Source organism: Pleurodeles waltl, chromosome 4_1, assembly GCF_031143425.1.
Source record: "Pleurodeles waltl isolate 20211129_DDA chromosome 4_1, aPleWal1.hap1.20221129, whole genome shotgun sequence".
Classification (NCBI taxonomy): Eukaryota; Metazoa; Chordata; class Amphibia; order Caudata; family Salamandridae; genus Pleurodeles; species Pleurodeles waltl.
Window position 1 is genome coordinate 909,128,491 of NC_090442.1, and position 18,531 is coordinate 909,147,021.

At 43.7% G+C, this 18,531-nt stretch overlaps 1 protein-coding gene across 5 annotated transcripts in view; it reads left to right on the top strand.

Moving 5' to 3' along the window:
- Positions 1-18,531, top strand: part of PLXNB2 (plexin B2) — a 640,303-nt gene that overhangs the window by 583,969 nt on the left and 37,803 nt on the right. For all 5 annotated transcript variants that reach the window (XM_069229655.1, XM_069229656.1, XM_069229658.1 and 2 more), the window contains 3 exons: positions 9,652-9,736; positions 16,672-16,826; positions 17,737-17,897. In XM_069229655.1, coding sequence (XP_069085756.1) covers positions 9,652-9,736; positions 16,672-16,826; positions 17,737-17,897 — 401 coding nt within the window. The remainder of the gene's footprint in view (positions 1-9,651; positions 9,737-16,671; positions 16,827-17,736; positions 17,898-18,531) is intronic.

Genomic DNA, 18,531 nt, shown 5'->3' on the forward strand with positions numbered 1-18,531 from the left:
CGGAGCTACTTGGTCGTTTTAGTACTTTTTCTTTATTTTTAAACATTTAGCATTATTTTTGATGTGACAGCTCACACAGTGTCATACACTGTAGGCTTCCTTTACTCATTCTCCCTGTGAAGAAACAATATCCTAGTGTGCCACGAATCAGCTGAAAACCCACGCAGAGAATGGGTTTCCCAGTTTTACGTGGGATGAAAAAAGTGAGGGGTCTCTGAGCGAGCATTGCTTAAAAATGTAAAGTAAATTTCTCTGATTCCCATAGTATGTAGCCCAACCAGTATTTTGTGTCCTCCCTGAGCTGTCCATTATTGCATCAAGATCTATAGGGAAAAAAATTTGACATGCGTCTAAAACCAGCCAGGACTATTGGCTTTGTCAGTAACTGCTAGATTTTCTAAATAAATGAGTAACAACAATTTTGTTGTAAATAATTAATATGGCTAATGTTTCAGTTCTGAAATTGTGAGGTTGCGAATTAAATATTACTTAGCCCTGTTGAAGGGACCGTGGTCTACAGACTCTCAATCACTCATTATGTTCACACTACAGTAGACATGTATGCCCTTTTTCTCTTCACATCTCTGCCATCTGCATATCTTACAACTCGTTGTTTCCACTACAGCATGATTTTACACTATCTCCTGAATTAAACTTATTTCCATCTTTCACTTCACAACCCCTCCCCCCAAATGTACATCTAAGTCACCTGTAAACGATGCATTTTCCTTTTCGTTCACCTTGTCAATATTTTGACAGCTTAGTACCTCCTTCATAAATATTTTAAAATCACAGTTGCAACTGGAAAATGTGACCATTGCTACAAGCAATCTACAGAGAGGCCAAGGATTGATTTGATCATGGGGGTGTGGTTTTGCCGGGCCGCAAGATTAGAGGGCTCTGCCAGCCAAACACCGATCCATAAAGAATCCGTCAAGTCGAGGATTGCCCAGTGCCTGGCCTAACTGACCCGGTCTCTGTACACCCAGGACCTTTCAGGAGTGTTTGCCGCCCCTGTCGAGCCCCTGGAAGTCCACCGCGAGGGGAGGCGGGTGGAGGCCAGAGTGCAACCGGGCAAGGCTTACCTTGTGTGGTGTGGACGGCACTGTGCGGAATTAGGTGTGGCGGACCCTGCTGGACTTCACTGCACACACCCACTGCTGCCGCCTGGCCTCAGACCTGGACGACAGCTGACTATCTAATAGCCTGTCGCTGCCACAGGTCCGGTGATGCTGTCCTGGGTGTGGGAGTCACGCAGCAGCGCATGGCTCCGGATGCCCCCTGGACTGCCTAGTGGGGGAGGCAGGAGGCTTTCTATTGCGCTTTCCCCTGTACGCATGAGTGGCTGGGTGAGACTATCTCAGCTGCTAAGGGGTAGATCACTGCTGTGATCGGAGCGGAGCTGCATTCTTCCCAGGTCCTACTTTACCCACTTGCTACAGTGACTGTTGAAACAGGAATCTACTCTCTTGCTTGCAGCTGCTCTGGCCACGCAGGGTCCCAACGTCCCACACTTTTGACACCACGGAGTGGAGAGCATATGCTGCTGTGTGCCATAAACTGGAGCGGTAAATGCACCTTTTCATGCAGGCTGCAATGGCAGGCCTGCAAATACATTTTATATGGGCTCCTGTGGCATAATACCTGCTGCAGCCCATGGGGAACCCCTGATGCCCCAATGCCCTGGGTACCATATACTAGGGACTTGTATGGGGGCACCAGCATGCCAAGTGTGAGGGTATGAAGTCCCAAGAAATCACATTTAGAGGGATAGAGCATAGTCACTGGGGTCCTGGTTAGCAGGATCCCAGTGAACATAGTCAAATCACACTGACAGGCAAAAAGTGGGGTAACCATGCCAAAAAGAGGGCACTTTCCTACAATATGGCCATATTAAACTGTATCACATGGAGCATTTGCTGCCTCAGTGACCACAGAAAAGCACGCTTAATTCACTCATAACTCAATAGAGACACCGCTGATGTATGCTTTTTTTTTTTACAAGAGACCCACATGCATAACACATCGACCCCAGTTGTGTGTGCCTGGTGGTGTGATGAAACATACTCCTCCACTTATTCCAGCTATGCCAGGGGCATATCGATTCTATTGCACGAGGGGCTACCATGGCAGATGTCCCATTCACTCATTGACCCTGAGGGTTCGTAGGCTATCCTTTTGGGCTTCCCACACAGGCTACCAGTGACTCTGGCTGCTGTATATGGTCCTAATATAGACAGCCAGGGTTCTTCTCTGACATCTGGACCAAAATAACCGTACTTGGTCCTCTTGCTGTACTGTCTGGTGGCAACTTTAATGCCGTGATGGATGACCGGTTAGACAGGTCCGGAGTCTCTAAAAGGTTGCCCCCATGTGCTATGCTAGTGCTCCACATGCTGGCACACAAGAACTATTTAACTATTTACAAAGTGTCTGGTGACTCGCCCACCCACGTACGCCCACAAGGGCACCTGTCTCTCAGCATATCACAGTGCATGGTCAAGGATAGATTTTTGGCTGGCCTCCAAGGAACTCACGACCTGGACGATGAGTGGCCCACCTGTTGCACACTCTCCCTGACCACCCCCCCCCCCCGGTCCTGCTTGCACTACAAGTTCCCCAGGCGACACCCGCACCTTCATGGAGCTACTATCAGTAGGAGCGCTGCAAGATGTATTCCGTGAGGAGGTACGCACAGAAATTGACTACTTTGATAATAATGTCAGCTTGGTGAAATCACCCTCTGTGCTCTGGGAGGCATTCAAGGTTGTAATGCGGGGTGCCTGCATTGCAAAGCAATCAGGGGTACTGAGGTCCATCCGAAGGACACTGACCCGAGTGGAGAAAGACATTCATGCCCTAGAGGTACAGTACTTCCACTCCAGGGATACAGCAGTTTTGGCCTGTATCCAAACCAAATTGTCAGAATTCTAGGAGGAAACCCTCCATGAATCTTGCTATCTCTTTCGTGATGCTCAGGCTCAGCGTGGAGGAGGGGGACTGCTGGGAATAACACTAGCAGGATTGCTTTGCAATCTGGACACATCTAATTACATTGCTGAACTCATGGATTCTGAATCCAACCCCGTGTCCTCCACACCAGAATTACTGAGAGTGACGTCCTCCTACGTACAGCTTTATACAGCAACCCTGGTTCTTGTTGCAACCGAGTTAACAAAGTATTTTAACACTATACAATTGCTCTGGGTTTACTGAGCTGGCCGTGCCCATCTAGCTTCCCCTATCACCAATGAAGGAATCGTACAGGTCATTAGGAGCCTCCCCGGGGATAAGGCGCCAGGACCTGATGGGCTCTACTACCTTTTACAAAGAGTATGCTCCCTTATTAGCACCACACCTTCTGACGATGTACCAGGAATCCATGGACACAGACTCTTTACCTCTCTCGCTGCGGGAAGCGGTCTTATTACACTACTTAAACAAGACTAACCTATGTGACTCGTATAGGCGCCTCTTCCTCATAAGTGTTGACAGCAAAATCTATGCCAAGGTGTTTGCTATTCGTCTTCTACCACTCCAGCCCAAGATAGGGTGACCTGACCAGTCTGGCTTTGTCCCTGGTAATTCCACTTCGCACAATCTCTGCACCATTTTTGTGGTTAAGCACCATTTTGACCCTGAAGTCTCTGCCATGGCTGCCCTGCTCGATGCAACCAAGGTGTTCGATTGCACTGGAAATTGTATATCTCTTTCCTCTCCTGGCACGGCTTGGCATTAGTTCACAATTCATCAAACCAATTAAACTCCTCTACACCCCCCTCCCCCCACAGCTTGAGTTCACCTCAATGGACTCACATCCAACTCCTTTCCAGTCACCCGGGGCACGCAACAAGGGTGCCCTCTGTCACCATTCTTCTTCTCCATCGTGATGGAGCCACCGGCGGCAAGACTATGGCGACAGCAAGCAAACAGGGGCATAGGTTTTACATCAAGAGGTTTGGTAGTCTCGATGTATGCCAATGACACCCTATATGCTTGCGACCCGCAGATGAACCTGGCCACCTTGACACACTATGTGGTAAAGTTTAGTGGGTATTAGGGTATACAGGTAAACTGGGCCAAATCCTTATTTCCCCTTACAGATACTACCCATTAGTTTCCCACAGATTACCCCATGAAGTGGGTGGTGGAGCCAGTTCGTTATCTGGGTATTTGGCTGAGCTGTGGCTTGGAGGAATTATGGCACCCAAATTATGGCTGGGCCATGACCTGGTTAGAGAACAGAGTACCAACGTGGTCCACATTGCCCCTTTCCCTCGCTGGGTGCATCGCGATTGCGAAAATGAATACTCTCCCAAAATTCCTCTACCTCCTTTCTAAATAACCCCCTCATGGAACAATTCTTCAAGCAGCTGAAGCCAACATGGTGGCTTTGGTGTTGGGAGGTAAGATCACGAGCACTATTAATTTACCGTGCTCCCCTTCGGCCTTACCAGCGCCCCTCGGGTCTTTATGAAAGAGATGGCGGTGATTGCAGCTCATCTGCGCAGGTTAGGGGTTTGTTTTCCCCAACCTCGATGACTGACCGTTGAAGGTGAACACGCCCACCTTCAGACTACGGCAAACCACCTGCACTCGCTGGGGTTCACAGTAAACGTGCCAAAGTCACACCAAACTCCTTCTCAGATGCTCCCTTTTATCAGAGCTGTTCTGGACCCTGTGCAGTTTCTGGCCTGTCCTCCTGAAAAGTGAGTCCAGGATATTCAGGTTATGATTCCGATGTTTCAGCCTCTATCCTGGATTTCGGTAAGAATGATTCTGAGGCTGCTGGGCCTCATGGCCTCCTGCATGTTGCTGGTGACACATGCCAGATGGCATATGTGGGCTCTGCAGTGGGACCTGAAGTTCCAGTGGGCGCAGCCTCAGGGGAACCTCTCAGACATAGTCCAAATCTCGGAAGGAACTGTGAAAGACCTGCAGTGGTGGCTTTCGAATCACGATTTGGTTAACGGCAGATACCTCTCCCTTCCACAACCAGATCTTAGAGTAGTGACAGATGCGTTGCTACTAAGATGGGGCGGCTATATGGGAGAGGCGGAGATCAGAGGTCTCTGGTCCTCTGTCCGGACTCCACATCAATCTTTTAGACCTCTGGGCGATCAGGCTTGCATTGAAAGCATTCCTTCCCTCTCTAAAAGGGAAAGTGGTGCAGGTGTTCATAGACAACACTACCACCATGTGCTAGTGCAACAAGCAGGGAGGAGTGGGTGGTGGACGCTTTGTCAAGAGGCTCTGTGCCTCTGGATGTGGCTGGAACATCAGGGCATAATCCTCGTGGTTCAACATCTGAAAGTCTTTCTAAATGCCAGAGCAGACCAACTTGGCCATCAATGCATAATTGATCACGAATAGCATCTCCATCTGCAGGCGCAAGGTCTCTTTTAGCAGTGTGGAGAGCCTTGGTTAGATCTGTTTGCCTCTGCAGAGAATGTGCAATGTCAGCTGTTTTGTACGTTGGAGTTTCCAAGGCGAAACTCACTCAGTGGAGCTTTTAGTCTCGAGTGGAACTCAGGTCTCCTTTACACCTTCCCACCAATACTACTTCTGGCCAGACTTCTAGAGAAGATCAAGAGTGACCAGGCCCAAATAATCATTTTGGCTTCTGACTGGGCACAAAGAGTATTGTATCCAGAGCTACTGAGCATGGCTACAGATCCTCCAATGAGACTGCCCCTTCTGGAGGATCTTCTGTCTCAGCAGCAGGGACGTTTCTCCACCCACACTTGTCCAGTCTTTGCCTACATGCCTGGAGATTTAGTGGCGGCAGTTAAGAGCTTTCAACCTTCTGCCTGAAGTCTGTAATGTTATCTTGCCTGCCAGGCTTCCCTCCACCAAAACGGTATACGCCTGTCTGCATAAAGTTGTGGCATGGTGTACCTGCAAGTCTGTTGATCACCTTTCTGCACCTCTCTCTGGGGTTCTTTTGTTTATCCTTTCATTGGCCCAGCAGGGCTCTCCCTTGGGTGCACCCTTAAAGGTTACTAATCTGCCATCTCCGCCTTTCTTAGATTACCAGACCAACCTTCCTTATTCAAATCTCCCATTGTGGGAAGGTTCCTTAAGGGGCTCCATCATTTGTTTCCTCCGACCCTGTTCATTATGCCCCAGTGGGAGTTGAACCTTGTCCTATCTTACCTTGTGTGCCCCTTTTGAGGCAATGTACAATTGTCCCTTGCGGCTCTTAAAAATCAAGACTGCTTTTCTTGTTGCCATCACCTCTGCTTGCAGAGTGAGTGAGCTTCAAGCTCTTTCTTCCAAATCACCATTTTTGTCTGCCCATCCTGACAAAGGGGTGCTTTGTGCAAGGGCTGCCTTCCTTCCCAACGTTGTTACACCTTTTCGCTTAGGCCAATCCATCAATTTGCCTACTTTTTATGCACCCCCATATCCCGCTCAAGAGGAAAGACTCCACACCTTGATCCTCAATCATACTAAAGAATTGCCGGTGGGCAATCAATTTTGTTGGATATGTGGGTGCGAAGAAAAGAAAGGCGATGCAGAAGTGTACCATCTCACAATGGGTATTGCTCTGCATCAAAATGTGCCACGCTTTGGCAAAAAAAAGCAACCCCCTGTGGGCTTGCGTGCTCATTCCACTGGCGCAACTGCTACTACCACAGCATTAGCACAAGTAGTTCCTGTCCTGGACATCTGTCAGGCAGCAATGTTGGCATCCCTTCACATGTTAACAAGACATTACTGCCTGGACAGTCCGGTCCACAGAGACGGCTTCTATGCTCGTTCGGTCCTGCAGGACTTTTTAGTATGATCCTGTTTCGCAACCCACCACTGAGGATCGTATTGCTTGGGAACCTATTCTAAGGTAAGGAATCTGCAACCAGAAGTCTCTATTAGATGAACAAGTTACTTATCTTCGGTAACCTATTCTAGTTGCTGATTTCTTGCCACCCCACCAATCCTCCCTGCTTGCAAACTGATTACCCACCCATCCTCCCCACTTGCCAACTGATGACTAGGGACAGGGATTCCCATTTCAGGGCCCTAGCTCTGGCGGACCAGTTTCAGTGTTAATGGCTCTGCGCTACTGGCATGGAAAGTTGTGAAAAGAAACTGACATCAGTGCGCCAACGTCATCACTGGGACCACAATGCCAACAGCAGACATCGAGTCGACTAACGTCACCTGACTGCGCGCAAGGGTACTGCGTGAATTAAAATCTCCAGATCCAGTCTGACGCCTGGTGGAAATTCTAGGATAGGGAATCTGCAACTAGAATATGTCTATCAGATAAATCTTTACTGAAAGCAAGTAATTTGTTCTTTAAATCAATAACATAATTGACATTCAATCCACGGCTTACAAGAAGAAATATAGATGCATAAAATCACAATTCCTTAAATATTTTTGTCTTTCTGCAATTTACGAATATGTTTTATGCTTGGGTTATACACTAGGAAGTCAATTAAATCATGACAGTTTAAAGTACAAATAATCTGGCTTCCCAGTATTTTGTGATTTGATGGCCTTATACTCTCCTCTTCCAACAGACATATTTTTTTTTCAATAAAAATCAGAAATGTGTAACTTTATGATCTTGTCAGCACCCGGTTTAAAAGGTTAGTGGCACGTTTATCTGTGTTAGAAATGCGTGCTACTTTATCACTTCCTGGGAGGATTCAGCGTCAAAGATCATATGATATCACTTCCTGTGATATCCTTAGGTCAAAGGCAGGAGCAGCTAGTGGTGCTAAATGGGGGCAGGGCACCCGTGGGTGAGGGGGGGGGGACATAGTTTATCGTTTTTTGGTAAAAGGTTTGCAGCTGCTGTTGAGGGGGGGGAGGGAGTGGACAACGCTTCTCCACCCTAGTGGAGAAGCCACACCTGGTCAAAGGCTAATTATGTTATCTCACCTGCAACCCCTGTCATTTGGTGAATTGCACTCATGGCTGCCCGCCCCTTCTCACACAGTAAACCCTGCTAAATAAAAGCCCAGGGATATAAAATTTGAGAAGTTAAACCACCTGGTCAACTCACACATGATGTAAATTATTAGCAAATATTGTGCAGTCAACGCAAGTTGTGAAGCTCACCAGAGTAGAAAAATACACATTAATATACTGTCGAAGTCTGGGCTTTGTTACATCTAGTGCATTATGAACCAAACAATGTTGTGTCTTTGAAGCTGGCCAGAACAGAGTTTGACAGTTTTAAGACTTGGCCAGAAAAAATCTTGTTTAATCCATATTTTTGCACCATGCTGCCAGTGCTCGTTTTTTTGCAGTGATATTATTTCACTTCTCCTTTGAACCCAGGGTTTATAGGTTGCATTGATCCCTGCCTGTAGACCATTTTTTTTCTATGATATACAATTTCTGTGTTTTGTCCTTTTGTCATCATAGTGTGCTTTTGCTCCACCTTGAGAAGTGTATTTGTTTGACCTCATCCTATTGGTTGCTTGGTGTATCATAGTGCTTGCATGGCAATCCATGAGGCACTATTTTAGATATAAAAAGCGCACTGAATCATCCCACATTAAATATTAATCCCATACATTGATGTGTACAGAAAGCAACCATTATTTGTTTTATTTTTTTTCACATCACCAGGCTTTTCTAATGCTGCAGTCAGGATTCAGTTGCACGTTTTCCTGCCTGCCTTCCCCATTATCTCATCTGTCATTTCATTATGCTGTCCCGCCCCCCACTTTTTCTGTTTACGAAGTTCACTGTTTACTCCACCTGTCTTTCATGCATTGTTCTTCCTCTTCTTTTTGAGGTAATAGTTTCTCCATAGCCCATAAATCTGACTTTCATTTTTTAAACATTGTATTGGTGTTTCTCATTAGTTAATCCAGGTTACAGTAGATACACTCAAGAACAATTGACTTTCATAGATTAATCTGTCACTTGCATAGTAATGTTAATAGACAACAGTGTCTTTTACATTGGCAGCAAATTTAGAAAAGAGTAAAAAAAGAAGACTGTTAGAGAAGCGGAAACCGGGCAGACAACAAAGTACAGTGTTTAACTTTCATTCATGTAAATACACGCTTGCACAAATGTGGTTTCCATCTTTTAGTACATTAAAGCAAGACCTATCGTCTTTCAAAGTGCTTGTTTAATTTGCTATTGCACGGCATGAAAAAAATCCCATGAACAAATATTTTAGTTTTACAGCCAAAGAATAGCTTGCACTAAAGGAAAAATGCAACAAAAACGAGAACTTATTGATGTTCATTGTTGGATATTTTTGCTTGGGCTATGGTTTACGTCTCGGGGCCCTTTGTGTTAAGTATGCTGCATCACCAAAATTTTAAAGCGTGCACTAGGTGCAGACGAAAGCAGGACTGCACAAGAGGGCATATGATCAACATTATTTCCATTTGGCCCAGTCCAGAACCAGCAATGGATCATGGAAGTTAAACATTGACATACTTAATTCTGTAAAATTTTACAAAACTCCAATCAGAAATGGCTACTTGATTTAAATGTCTTGTGGCCTGGTCACTGTCGTGCACATGTAGCTGCTATCCATTAAAAGGGCTTCTGTTTAAAGCATGTTTTTTTAATGATCTCTGTTGTATAAAGTACAATGTTTCACTGTGTGCTAACCAATTGTATTAAACGAATTTTTAATGTGAGATCTGTGTTTTTTTTTTGGTTTGTCAGGTCCGGGATGGCGCAATACTGATCCTGTCTAAAATGGGCATTTCCCAGCAACAGGAGGAGAATCACCAGGACTTTCCAGGGGAGAGTGAGTGCATTGTTGTGTGTGTAAAACTCCTGCCGAGTGGAGGCGTCAGTCACGCTTGGAAAGCCCACATTGACCCAGTTCCCTTAAAACAGCTTATCTTAGCAGCCTGGCAGTGGGAGGCAGTATTTCCCAGAACTTTAAATGAGTTGCTCTTTACTCACTCAAGCCTTGTCAGGAGTCCATGACTCAGTTCGGAGCACCCTCCTCAGCACTGCTACTCCACTCAGAGCTGACATTGGTCACAAACACATGCAGCTTGTGTATACATTTTGCAGCCTGCACATCACATGGCAGCTATAACCACAACGTGGTGTACAGGCGCATATACATGATGATGGTGTGGCTTTTGGACATGCTTTTGTTTTCGTAAGAAAATGTCAACCCCAAAAAATTATTTCCATGTATACATTGTACAGCTACAAAAGCAGCACGTTTTATTATCAAAAGTTCATATACCTGTCCACCCTCCCTCTATCGGTTCCCTTTAGTAAGTGCCTTGAACCCAAATCACAAAAAAAGGGGAGAACTTGGTCTGAGTGTCTTAAGAAGTTCTGTGTAGAAAAAGGAGATTTGGGATCTTTTTCTGGCTTCTCCTACACTAAATTCGGGGCTGTTGCTGAAATCCACAGGTCCCTCTGCCTTTCATAACTCACCTCCCAGATTAGGAAATCCTTAAAGACCAGCTGAACATGAGTTTTAAATTCAATACACGTGAAAACATCAGTTTAGATTAAAGCACCTGGGTAAAATTCAGGTTGTGGTTTTGTGCATAACGTATTACTGAGGGTCTGGAATTAAAGTGTGACCACACCACTCTGTATTGTTAATCGCAGCTACAAGTCTGCTGCCACACAATTGAAACGCCCATCTGAACTACAGGCACACCACCCAAAGCATCCCATACGTTCTATTAAACAAACCCACGCTCCAACCTTGAACCCCAACCAGGATGTCTCTTTAACCAACCACAAACCTGCTACGATACCATTCAATCCCTGATGATACAGTCCCCAAACTGCTTAGACACATATTCTGTCTTCACATTTTCAATATTGCTAAAAGGGTGAAAGTAAGCATGGTACAAATGTCTCGTCCCATTGGACATCTTAAATACATTTTTACAACTTTCCTCTCCATAATACTATGAGCACAGTCAAACTTTTTTTTTTTCTTTTTCCGGTGCACCTCTCAAGTTGATCAAAATAATGTGTGTTAAGGGGTTAGGCACCCAACTCTTGACAAAAACAACTACCTGAAGTTACCTGTTGCAAAGAGGTTCTGGAGAATGTCCAGCCCTTGCTTAGAACTAGTAATAAAACTGAGGTGGCGAGAGGCCTGGGGTGTCCCAAGTTACCCTGAATTACACATGAACCCGAAGTATCCACTACAAATGCATTGCCTGCAAGCTCATTTTAGGAATGTTTGTGTTATACAACTACCTTGAGTAGTTAGTCGGTGACTTGCTAAGCATCTTAGCAATTAGGATATGTTGTAGAAAAAGCTAACAGAAGTTATCAACATGTACTTACTGTGTTGTGATTTGTTAATTTAGTAGTTTATACATTTAAAAAACTCAGTGTTTAAAACGTACTCAGTTATGCTGGGGATGAATATATTTGACATCTAAAAAACAAACCCTTAATTTTCTTTTATCTGTAGCAGAAATCATAGGTAATTTGTTTGCTTTTCTTCTACAAATTACGTCTCTCGCTTATTTTAGGCCCCCAATGCATGCAGATTTGGAGCATGCACTGTATTGCTTTAGACTGAAAAGTGAAGGTCAATAGAGTTAAAAATATATTGCATGATTGTTTTAGCCCTAGTCACAAATCTGCACATTTTCTCTTCTTCCGGGGGTGGAGGGAAACGCTAATTTACCTGTATGAATCGCAAAAGATTTCCTGATTTCCAGGTTTGTGGCTAGTTACAGATATCTAGCCACCATGTACCAAAATATTTGCAACAGAACTAAATGATCATTGTAAAGCTATTCCAGCTTCAATGTCTTGAGGCAAAGTAACGGTATAATGGACCCTAAAATGGTTGTATGATACAATTAGGTTGTTACTAAGATGCCCATAATTGAGAGACAGTAATCTTCTTGCACCCTTAGGCCCCTGTGCCATTGCATCTGCTGCACGAGTGATAGCTTACGGATCCTTGCTTCACCCATGGTTCCTCTTCTGTCTCTCCATCCCACTCTCCATCTCCTTACACTTTCCCCTTCCAATCCACCTGCGCACACTTCCCCATCACACATCTTTAGCTCCTTTAATTTCTTAGTTTTTCTTCCTGTTCTTGCTACTTTACCTTCTCTTTTCTTTCCGTTTGCACTCCTTCTCATTACACTTTCTAACTACATCTGATCCTTTTCTGATGCCCACCTTCCCTTTACTCTCTCTGCCGTTCTGCCTCCTCTTTTCTTTCACAGATGCGTCTTGTCTTCACTTCTCACAATTCCTTCTTCCCTGACTTGGCTCTTTCCCTTCTGTTTTTCCTCCCTTCCCTTTTGCTTGTTCCTACTTCCTTTAGCTCCCTTTCCCTCTCCCCACTACATTTTCTCCTGTTTCATTCTTCCCTTGATCACATCCATTTCTTCCTTATCCTCTCTTCTGTTCTTCTTTCCATTTTTTTACGTCCGCTCCAAGGCTCACCTTCTTTACCCTTTTTTTTTTCCTCTTCCTTACCCTTTACCATCATTCTTTCCCTAATTTGTCCTTCCTATATGTCAAACTTTCCTCTTCCTGCTTGCTGTTTATTCCAGCCTTATGTTACCTATATTTCTCTCTTCTGCCTCTGAGGCCTAAACTAAAACTCTAGCTTGGCTCTACAAAGCTTTCCTTCACACCCATGGGTGTTGCGAGTAAACCTAGTACAATGCATCAGCAATTCAATGTGAAGAAGCAGGTTGTAGCCCCACACAACCTCATCAGCTTAACTCCTTTCTGACTTTGCTCGCTATCAGATTTCAGTGCAGAACGGGATGCAGTGGCATCTTGGCAGTGGGATAGTTTGTCATGATCTTCTGGCAGTGTCTTACATAATAATCTGGGGCAAAGGACCTCTCCTTACAAGTGGTTGATTGGTGGGCCTTTTATACTATATCTTAGCAGAGATGGGAATTTCTGACATAACTTTAGGAGTGTCTGACATAACCTGCGTGCATCACTATGCTAACCTTAGACACGATCTTAAAAACAAATAAGGTAAAAACGCATCAATTCAGACTACACTGGTTGATGTTGTTATTATTATTATCTGACCTTGAGATAGAGATAAAAAGGCACTTGTTCCAGACTGACGTTGTGTTGGGTGTTCTTTCAAAGTCATTGTTGCCCATCATGTTTTATCAATGTCATTTTCTCAATGACGTGACATTTTCACAGGTTCTTGGAAAGATAAGAACAGATGGCATCTGCTTCAAAGACAGGTCGATTGTGCAAGAAGAGAGAAAAATAAGTCTCTGCCTGCTAAGGATGCAGTTGGGCAATAGGGACTTTACATCACCACTTTTCATTCCTTACTCTCAATTCTTCAGTCTATTCTCCTTTTATGCTTACCCTTTGGTAATACCACTTGTTTTTCTAGCTCCTTTTTAGCTGCCCTTCTTCTCACCTCCTAACCTCTTTCCATTGGCTTCTGTCACATTCCTCCCTTCTTGCTACACTGTTTTCCCTGCCTTCACCCTTTTCTACCCTTTCTTTTGGATACTTAGGGTTCCTCCTCTACTATTAGTTCTCCCCTTTTTCTCTGTTCTTTTTCTCATGAGTAGGCCCAGTGCAGCCTCTGAGTACATTGCTCAGCCACTATTGCACAGTAGTATTTTTGATTCGCCAAAGCCTGCCTAGGGCCTGTCTAGTTCTGTGGCAGGGACCATTCTCCCAAACCCATGAGGAAGAGCCCACATGAAGCAAGGGAGGAACCCATGAAGCAGTTTAGCAGACAGCCTCTTAAATAAATTGCCCCCTTCTGCCCCTGAGACCCTGTACCACTGACAGCTATCCCCATGTAAAATGACAGTCTGAGAGGCACCCACAGATTGTCTGCGGGTCTAGAACAATTCACATCAAACCCAACTTCAGCTGCATTACTTCAGGAGTGAACTTCTTGCGCCCAAGTATTTTCCTTCTTTGAGGTCCCCCAAAGCGACTTAGCGTTTTGATTAAGGCTTACTATATCAAGTTGCTGTAAGATCGAATCTGTAGATTTTGCCATTGTAACCCTTAAGGTTGATGTGGAGTATGCTCTGTACTATATATAAATATGTAAAAGTTGCTAACCTGTGTTAGCCTAGTCGCGGATGACAACATAGTCCGAAAAGGAAAGTGCAGTCACGAATGGAGAACTACCACTCTTTGATCAAATCACACTTCACGTTTCCCCCTTCCACAGGAATATAGGTTGAATAAAGAAACTGGCCTGCCCTTATCCTTGGCAAATTCCACTTACATAGTCAATTCTATCCACTGGCCAGTTATTCATAATTGCCAAGTGAGTTGATGGAGTTCTCAGATTAAGAAAAAAAAATCTCAGCTCCCAATCTCAGCAGTTTGACACATAAATGAGCTCTATCCAGCTTATTGAGTCTGTGGATAAGTACACAGTTCTCTTGTGACTTTGATGTACCACGTAAATATATTCCAACCTGTCCATCCTCTGACAGCGCCTGTCCCACTCATCTCAGTTTTATTTAGTTGGCCATCCCTTCTACCATAGGTTTTCACTCTTTAATGTGATATCTGCCCAATGATTAGTTTTTCTGCTTTTAAAGAGATTTATACAAATAACTTTATTAGCCCTATCTATGAAAAAATGCTGTTGTCTGACATACCAAACCAGGGATAAAGTTCCTGTACTTTGTGACTTTGATAGTTGAAGCTGCTAAGCAATTCCCTAACCATGTAGGGAATGGAGTCACACACAATGCCCTCTTATAAAATTATGTAAACTTGCTGTAATGTATCCCTCGTCCCAACTCTCTAATGTGCTTCCTCACACCCTACACCTGCTATCCGTTTTCACCCAACCAGTGCACCTCAATCCATAGTGTTGTGCTTCCACCACCTCGCCCCTAATCCTTGATGTTATGCTTCCTTCTTACCTCTAGTGTCAATTTCTGGTGGGGCGCTTCTCCAAATAAGTCTTTCTACAGTGACACCTGCAGAACAGCTGCAGTGTGTGGACTGACTTTTTTCAAGCCTTCCTTCAGTGGCTGAAAGAGAGAAAAATGACTGGTGCCTTAAAGGCTATGGTGGGGGCATGGGCATCTACACTCCTGTCCTGGAGGGACATTGGCTGGACCATTGACAACTTACACTGCTTCCCCTGTTAGTTATTTGCTGCTACAGATAGTGGGAAAGAACTGCAAGGTGGGCCATTTCGTGCATGCCATGAGGTTTTCGTACTGCACACTAATTCAGACTTCAGAACTAAACTGCAGTGTTGTCTGACTGCCATAACAAATATTTGGCTCCTTTTCAGTAACACTGCCCTCTGCCTAGGTTGGGAGCTCTAATTATTGATGCATATTTTGGTCTCTGACATCCGTTCCTCAGCGTGTGAAATAGTTTGTCAACTTTTCTTGCTGGATGATGGACAATATTTGTGCTTTCTCTTGGGCCTAGCAGGAACCTCTTAAATGTTTTCAGTTATCTTGTGAGATCTTATGATAATTCTTCATTAATTGTATTGCCCTGAAAGAGAAAAACATTGCCAATGCAAAGGAGGACTAAGTTTCCTAGCGACCTCAGATTGACATGCATGCTTAGCTAATACAATGAAATGACATTACTCAGGCAAACTGACAGGTGCGGTTTACACATGTGAGGTACGTTTTATGTTGAGTACTGTTTAATGAACCTCTCCCCTTAAAAGGAGAGGCTAGGGAGGGGGCTTCAGGCGTAAAGGCGAATTTAAGAAGGGAAATTAGTAAGTTGATGCGGGGCAATGTGTTTGGTCATAGAAAACCACACATACATTCAAAATGTGATCTAAAAAGAGGCAGCAGGCATACGGCACGCATATAGACCATGTTACCTATTGAGAGATAAGAAGTGCCCAGTACAGGTGTTATGTAGAGATTGGTAGGAAGTGCCATGCAAAGATAGGTGACTGTTATCTATGAGGCAACGTGAGATACCCAGCTCAGGCAATGCATCCCACATTATCCGTGGACCGGGTTATGCATTTTACAGACACTGCACCTTTTCTTATCTAGGTAAAGGGAATGTGTGTCCTTCACAGATAGAACACTTTGCTATCCAAGGAGTGGTAGGCCATTCCCTGTACATTCCAGAAACGGTCATCTAGGGAACAGTAGGGGCTTGATTTATGACCAGAGTACCGTTTTTATCTGGGGGTGGGATTCTACAGCAGGTTACAGTATGTTATGTAGGTAGAGGTAGGAGGTGCCATTCATAAAACCCTGTGCTACCTAGGAAGAGTTAAGAACAGGTGAGTGGCCTAGGTTCTGTATGGTCAAGTAGAAGGTGTCATACACACATAGATGATCCTGTGTCATCATGGGAGGGATAGGATGAACCCTGCAGAAACAGGGTGCACTTTATCGAATTGGAAGTGACATATTTCTGAGCGGCACACACATAAACTGACTAGTCAGTTGTCACAGCCATCATTGTAATACCCGAAGTTCACCAAGTGAGGATCATTTACCTAAGGGAAGATCGAGTGGTGAATAGTAAGAGAAGAGTGGTAAGTAAGAGAGGCTGAAGTAGGAAAACGTTGGGCCAAAAAAGAGAGCATCATCAGTAAATGTTATCAATCCTGCAAATGTACCCACGTGTTAGATCAGATGGTACTTGTGGAACTAGTAAAGACTCAGTTGGATAAGAAGACTATCACAACTAAAGTAGGAGAAGAAAGGAGTCATTTGACTTGAGCAGAGTTTATGTGAACATGTCACTATTTCTCCACAGAGCATGCATTGCTGGAAGAAGAAAATAAATTTTGGCACCTTGTCCGGTCGGTTGATGAAGTAGATGACAGTAAATCAAAGCGAGGTAGCATGAAAGAAAAGGAACGAACCAAAGCCATAACTGAAATCTACTTGACTAGGCTTCTTTCTGTTAAGGTAGGATTTGTACCTCAGGATGCAGGGTTGTTTTGACAAGTTATTAAACTTATATTTCTGCAAATTAAAACCGTGATTGTAGACTATGGACACCTTTTTACCAATGGAGGAGTAAAGTCAGTTACCAAAATTCTGCTAGAGAGGGACGAGCTTGGAGAACTTGATGTTGGAGTTGACCTTGATGGACCCTTAAAAAAAAATGGGTCACCCACGAGAAACAAATGACCTTGCCGATTGTGACATTAATATCATTGTGATAGTAATAATTTGTGTGTTGACCAGAATGCTCTGACCTGAATATTAGATCAGGGTTATCAGCTCCCTGTTATGTTTTTTAATCAATATAACTAATTCTAAAGAAACCTAATTCAGGTCATTGAGATTACTATCCTTAACATATAGCCTGCTGAATAGTATCAGGCGCACTGACATTCTAGCTATCAGTCGATGTTGACTTTACTTGCATCAAAGATAAACCCTTGTATCGGTGTACTAAAATGAATTTGTTATTTTGTGAGGAATTTTTATTCTTTTGCAGGAAGTGGAGAATGTGTAGTCTAGATTAGGTTCCAGGATAAGCCTGAAAACCAGATTATGGAAAGCAACCTGTAAGTGGCAGAACAGTGTGCTAATGTATGGTGTAGTGTAGACTGAATTTAATGTACCCTCTCCTGTCAGTATATCCTGATGCACCCCCATGTTCTTTACCTCAGAGGGATGGGGTGCTATGCTAGTAGCTTTGTTTCTGTTCCTCAATTAGTGGGAAAGAGGAGATCTATATGGATAATGCCTCTGGCTGTAAGAGTTTTCTGAGCTGTTTATATAAAATGTAAGGGGGTTCTTTACATTGGAACTAGAACTGTACTAAGCAAAAGCCTAATTTCAATTTATTTTTGTTCTTCCACTGCAGGGTACGCTTCAGCAGTTTGTAGATAACTTCTTTCAAAGTGTACTCACTTCCAGTAAAATTGTACCACCTGCTGTAAAATACTTCTTTGACTTTCTTGATGAACAAGCAGAAAAGCATGAGATCAAGGATGACGATACCATTCACATCTGGAAAACAAACAGGTGAGGTTTGTTCCAGAACATACTCGAATGAGGAAACTACGTAAAATAAGCAGCACATTATTATAGATATAAAGCAGAACATGTCATGATTAAAACTGTCAGTGTGCAAATATACAACAAATAATGAAAAAAACAGGTTTATCAAGGTTGTATTGTGGAGCAGTATATAGGAGGACAATGTTGAATTTTCATAAATGCTTCCATGCATAATTTGACTTTCTTTCAAGACTATCAATGATCTTGTGTTTAAAGTAGAGAGACGTCTGTTGTAGCATAAGGCATTATCTTTTCCTGCCTATCTTTTATTGTAATTGGATTTATTGAAAAACAAGAGGAAATGGTATTTGGTTTTGAAAGAAAATCAGCAAATGCTAGCTTGCCTACAGCGCCATTGTACATAATTTACTTCTTGGTCTGCTTATTTACCAGACAGTGTGCTGTTGTTTTGTATTGAATGTTACATAAAACCCATTTTTTGTATGGATTAATAGGTTAGACCCTTCACTTTCGATAATTTTTTTTTTTACAGTTACTACAGGGTGTGTATTTTAGAAGAAATCAATATTGTTTAATCTCTGTTTGGTGGGCAGTCAGAAAACGTGGTTCAATAACTGGCTTTGGACATTGTAATAAT